Source organism: Dicentrarchus labrax, unplaced genomic scaffold (assembly GCF_905237075.1).
Source record: "Dicentrarchus labrax unplaced genomic scaffold, dlabrax2021, whole genome shotgun sequence".
Classification (NCBI taxonomy): domain Eukaryota; kingdom Metazoa; phylum Chordata; class Actinopteri; family Moronidae; genus Dicentrarchus; species Dicentrarchus labrax.
In genome coordinates this window covers 19,262,217-19,268,453 of record NW_026136711.1, presented here as the reverse complement: position 1 = coordinate 19,268,453, position 6,237 = coordinate 19,262,217, and the positions used below count along the sequence as shown (strand labels likewise).

Genomic DNA, 6,237 nt, shown 5'->3' with positions numbered 1-6,237 from the left:
GAATACAGTGTTGACAATGAACAGCAACAATCAATAGAGATAAAAGCAATATAATATATACAGTATATATGAAGAATAAATGAAAATAGAATATTAATAAGATAAGATAAATATACCTATATGAAAATAAAAAACAAACTTTACCATCCTGCACAAAAAAGGGGTAAGAACTGCTCTTTTGATTGAATCCAGTGTTGCAAACCCTTCAGCAGTAGGCCACTCTAGAGGGCACTGCAGGTCTACATCTGAATTCTACCAGTCCCCACTTTGTCCTCCAGGCTCAAGTATAACATTTCAGTGTTTGTGTACACGACAGTAAAAGACAAAAATCATCTTCTTCTGTTGTGTTCAATTCAATACAACTTTCAAAGTAAAGGTACACTTCTTAAAGCTCACACAAGGTTTTCTGCAGACCGACGGGTTTGACATATCAGCTTAATGCATCTTTGAAGCTGACATTTTGAGTTGAAACGTTGGCCTAAATGAATTTGTTATGCATTCAAACTATGAGTCATGGCTACATATCTGTGAAAATAAATGATTCTCAGTTAAAGCCAGAAATTATAGACTACCATAAAATGTGGTACTTCAACACCACATCTTGACAATGTTGGAGCTATAAGGAACTATCTGGAGCTGTAAGGTTGAACACAACAAAACAAAATACTAAAACTGGACTTGTAGGAGTGAGTTTTGTAACTCAGAATTGGTTACCTGAGAGCTTAGCCTTAAGGACCATCACCACAACAAAATGTACGACTGTAATGTCAAGAGAAAACTGATGACAAAACATCGCCATAATTATACAATTAAGTATTATAAAGAAAGAGAGTAAATTATTCAGCAGTGACCTTAATGGACACGGACTGTGTTCAAGTACCAACTGGTGCAATTATTATATCCATTAAGCATTTGGGAAAGCAGAGATGCTCAGAAATGAAGGTCAGCTTGTGTTGAAAATTGAAATAATCACAATTCCATTAGCAGCCCTGTGTAATTACTTAATGCATAGTGCAGAGTGTATGGGCTGGTGGATGTTAGAGTGGAGGGCTTTTGGAGGCACTATCCTTAATGGTGTATTTTGAAACATAATGTAAGTGAAAGGCTGGAGTTCTCAGGAAACCGCACTCTGTAAAGTGACTATTTTCATACTCTAATGTTAGTCTGTACTGAAGCTTATGTTGACGCTTTATGTGAAAATATTTGCAAGGACAAATGTTTTTTGTATTAAACTGCTTAAAATTTCCCTAAAAGAATTGAATGAGAACATGGTGTGATAAAGGTGAACTCATCCATAGATAGAAGAACTGGGAGAATGTGATCAAGTTAATCATCCTATCATGATGGTTTAATTATTTCTTACATATGTGTTAGAGTCGAGCTGGTTAAGCAGGTTAGGACATGCCATGTACCTTGATGCTAATGGTGGACTTGTTAAGGAGACAAATCTGCACTTGAACAGCAGGCCATCAGATCTGGATTTACCCCCAACAGTAATGAACAGATTCCTCTTAGTGCATCGGATTAGCATAAACATCCATTCACTGAATAGTGTGAATGGAAGGTCGAGTGCCAAATGACTGTCAGGACTACAGGCTCAATGCCCAATTAGGTTACGGATTATTACATTTACATTTAGGTAGTTTGTTTACACTCGGATTCAGTGATTTACAACAAGCCACTAGGACAAGCTTTTACTAGAATGCAACCAAAAAAAGGAGACCAAAAGTTTGGGGTTTTTGCAATGTGACTTAGAAGCTATGATGCAAAAAAACTTGGAAATTAAAAATAAAGCTTGCCTGTATTTTCATAAGGTTTTAATTAGACACACAACTGCATTATAATTGAGCTAGACCAATTTTCTTTTAGAAAAAATGCAAATTCACTGATTATAGCTCATCAAATGTTGATATTTGATGGTTTTCTATGACAATAAACTGAATATCTTTGCATTGTTGGTCAGTATAACGAGCTATCTGGGCTTTGGGAACTTCATAGTTCATAATATAATACATTAAATCAGAGACACACTGACAGAGACAGAGACACCGAGACACAAAACAAACTCAAAATGACCTCAGAAACTAGTTTCATAAACTTTAATGATCTTTAATTACGATCTTTAACCCAATTTAAACAAATTAAAATACATGAAGTAAAATGAGATTAAAAGAATGTCCACAAAACTTTTCCGGATGGTCTCTCAGCTCTTTTCCAAAATAAACTGAGAATGTAGATGGAACTATTCTGACCTTAGAACACCTTTATAAGCTTTTCTAAAAAAAAATAAATCCCTATATTGTATCCTGTGGTGGTCTAAGGTCTAATTTAAAGGGTATTTTCTTCGCATCTCTTGCAGAGTTGAAAGAGCGCTGAGCTTCCTGCGCTCTGATTGGCTCATTCTGACTCAAGTCGCTGTGACTGGCTGCTGAGCGCGGAGCTGTAAAAAGGAGGCGAGCAGGGCTGAACGAGTCACTCAGCACATCTGCCTCTGTTCAAGCAGGCTGGAATCAGGACTGGATCCTTACTGGTGACACTGTAGTCCGCAACACCTCCGAACGAACCGGGACGTTTCCCTCTTAAGGAGACCCATTATTTCCTTTGGACGGAGGCTGCCGCATTAGAAGTGAGTGTGTGTGCTTGTGTTGCCTACTTCTTTTTACACGCTGTTCTGATTTCTTAGAGTGATTCTGAGTTTATGTGTGGTGTTAAAACGGCTCCATCATCTGTCTTGCAGGATCTGACTTTTAGGCCTACAGATGAGAGGAAAAGACATGGTGAGTTTATCATGTATTTCATACTTTTATATTATTTTTCATCTTCTTCTTGAACAAAACTCTTATTTTGGTTACTATTATTTGCTCTTCTGGAGCGGTATTGCAAATAAAATGAGAAATAGCTTTAACTATATTTAGTGTAATCTGAACAGAAGATCAGTCTCGTAATCCTCCTTCAACAACAACAACAACAACAACAACAACAACAACAACAGCATTGTTGGTGCAAATGATTGTTCTTTTCCCAAAGTTATGCAGCACATGAAAATGTGTAACAGTTAACATTGACTGGTATTGATAAGTAGGAATGCAGTTTATATTCATTATATTATATAATATTATATTGCAATATATTAAATAGGATTGTATTGCACTTCCTGCTATTCATTTCATGTGTGTCGGGGACTTTCTCAAGTTCTTGCAACATCTCGCCGAGTTATGATGAAAACCAAATGGGGGCTGAAGGTCTTGCAGCAGGGTCAAATGCTTAAATCGACAGTGTAGGCTCAGAGCAGAGGGGTCGTACAGGTTCAAAGGTTAGTGTACTGGCACCAGTGGAGAAAAGGAGTGTGCTGTTATGTTGGATGTGACCTCTCTGGCCACATATGAGCCTGTATCCTGTGTTTCTCCTCTGCTGCTCTTACTTACACATATCACCTCTTTGTCAACTCTTAGCTGGAGGACTTTTGCAGTATTGTTCTCAGCTCTGATAATCAGATTTAAATGAAGCAAACCCATATAGGAAAGAAGTACTTGCATATATGAGGTACATATAATGTGTTATTAACACATACAGTAACTAGGCTAGACTGTGTTTAAGGATATGGGGCCTCATCTTTATTCCTTTGCTTTACGTCTACTCTTTCTCTCTCTCTCTCTCTCTCTCTCTCTCTCTCTCTCTCTCACACACACACACACACACACACACACACACACACACACACACACTGTTACATGATCTCCCATGCCCTGTTTGAGTTTGAGAATCAGCCACTGCTGCTCACTGGCTGATTCTAACCAATCAGCACAGTGAGTCAGAGAGGAAACAGGAATATTATATTCTTGAGTATGTCACTGGTGAATTTCATAGGCAGGCACGCTACACCCTTAAAGAGGCAGATCCCCTGTAGCTAAATCAAGATCCACAAGAGCCCAGTTGCTCCTTGATATACTACAGATGTTTTTACTTTTGCTCCTGGAGTTCTCTCAGTTTGTAGATAAATAGTTGAGGTTAGATTAGTGCAGCCCTCTCTGTACTAACATCTGTCTGACTTTTCAGTTGAATCACGCCTGAGTCAGTGAAAATAGGGCGTTCACTTATGTTGTTGGCGTGGCAGAGTAAATTAACGGACAGATACATTTGCTTTGTGTTTTAATTATTCTGTTGAAGAGTGTTCTTTGATCAGCAGGTCGGCTAGCCTTCAATATTACAATAAGAGAAAAGGTGTTCTTCTTTCATATGTTGAGACTTACTGCGTGCAAGCCTGAGCGTGCCCACGAAGCAATCCCTGCCATACTAGACTCTTGTTATTATTAGAGCCATTCTGCAAACAGTTCATCAGAAAGGCTTTGAAATTTCAAGATCTTTTCCAAATGCCTTTGCTGGCGGCTTTTGTCTGACTTTCTCTCTCTTGCCTCCTCAGCTCTGCCTGCGTGACTCAGGCGACTGCCTACGGGACCAGATGCAGTATATGATGAGGTCACTGCAAGACCTGAAACAACTGCGGAAAACCTGTCCTGCAGCCAGGCGCCCCCTGGCTCCCATCAGCACCCAACTCCCAGCTTTAGTGCGCCACTCTGCTGTGGCACGTGCTTGTCAGCAGCGAGCACTGCAACGAGAACAACGCACACGCCTGCGGATGTCTGATGCGAGCACGGCCAGCACCTATGACTCTGCCTGCTGCCTGGCGAGTCCTCTGGAGGAGGAGGATGACGACTCGAGCAGCCTCAGACTAGGCCTGGGCTCTCCCAGCAGCCAGAAAAGTTTGGAGTTTGATTCAGGCTACTCTGAGGCATCGTGGCAGGATGAAGGGGTGGTCCTCAGGAGGACGAGGAATGTGCGGGTCTCATCTTCAGCCTGCCTCCGCACAAACAGAGCACCAAGCGGACGTATTCGTCCCAAATCCACGTCTGATGCCTGTCTAGAGAGATGGACATCGTTTGAAGTCAGCGACCCAGAAGACTGGACAAACTCTTTATTGACCAGAGGACGCAACCGGCAGCCTCTGGTTCTAGGTGACAACAGCTTTGCAGACCTCATACAGAACTGGATGGACTTGCCAGATTGTCCCGAGCCCACCGAGCTTAAGCCAAATTCAAGACATAGATTGGGAAGAGGTTTCTTTGTCAACATGAGAAGGAAACTGGTGGGGCTTTCTAAAAGTGTAGAGGACAGAGTGAAGATCAGATCCACAGACTCTGCAGCTCACGTTAACAGAGCTTCAAATGCTCCAAAACGTCTGTCCTGTCCAGTTGTGGCATCACAGGCTAAAGTCCCTTTCTTCCACCAATCCCACTCGGGCATTAATGAACTGGACACAGATTTTTACAACTTTGCGGCCCTCATGAAATCAGGCAGCCGACAACCCATAATCTGCAAAGACATCATTGGCTACATCTGACTTTTCATGTAAAGCCATGTACAGACGGGACAATCCTCTGAGTCACTTTATTTTTGTATGACTGTTTTTTTCACTTTTTATATGCTGTGAGTAAGCCAATGGAAAATAAAGATGTTATCATAATTTAAACTCTACATACTCTTATTTATATCACTTGTGTTTTGCATGTGACACAGGATATGTGGTTGGTTGATATAATTTTGAATTCCCAGAACACATTTTTTATTGGGATGAAGCTTCTGCTATAGTCATCTGATTTTCATTACAGCTCATTACAGTCATACAGTGCCTCCTCGCTGTTGGATTCGTTAAAGGAGGCTTTCACTGTCTCCGCAGTAAAGCAAATTAATGTAGGTTAATTTTCATTAGAAATGTAATACCGTGTCCGTGCATGATGGAGTTTGTAGCTGTATGGTTTCCTGTAATTGGTGATAAAAAAAGATTAATTGCAAACATGATAATATCTCAGACGTGCAGGCTTGTAATCATTCCAGGACTAATAAGGGCATTTTAGGTTGTAACATCCATTTTGGAACACACTCGTTAGATACCAATGGGGCTCCGTGTTCTCAAGAAAGTTCTGTTCTTACTCAACAAAAAGTTGAATCCTTTGGAGAGGCTTTAAACAGGACGACAAAGCTATTTACAGGCCAAAAACAGAGGCTGTATCAACACAGAGCGTTGTGTGCCCGATGAGGTAATTCCCCATGTGTCCACGCAGAATGAGGTGAAGAGAGGCGAAGCAGCTGGTTGCAGATGGAGCAGAAGTTTACTCTCCCCTTTGCTTCATGAAGCATAACGTCTCGCTAACAGCCCTTGCCTCATTTAACTGGGTCTCT

At 40.8% G+C, this 6,237-nt stretch overlaps 1 protein-coding gene across 1 annotated transcript; it reads left to right on the top strand.

Annotated features, from left to right (window-relative positions):
* The first annotated feature begins 2,462 nt into the window (after positions 1 to 2,462).
* Positions 2,463 to 5,527, top strand: LOC127372284 (PAK4-inhibitor inka2). The gene is made up of 3 exons (XM_051415829.1): positions 2,463 to 2,626; positions 2,738 to 2,777; positions 4,421 to 5,527. Exons 2-3 carry the CDS (start codon positions 2,760 to 2,762, stop codon positions 5,396 to 5,398), a joined length of 996 nt encoding a protein of 331 aa, XP_051271789.1. The 5' UTR covers positions 2,463 to 2,626; positions 2,738 to 2,759; the 3' UTR covers positions 5,399 to 5,527.
* Positions 5,528 to 6,237: the final 710 nt, after the last annotated feature.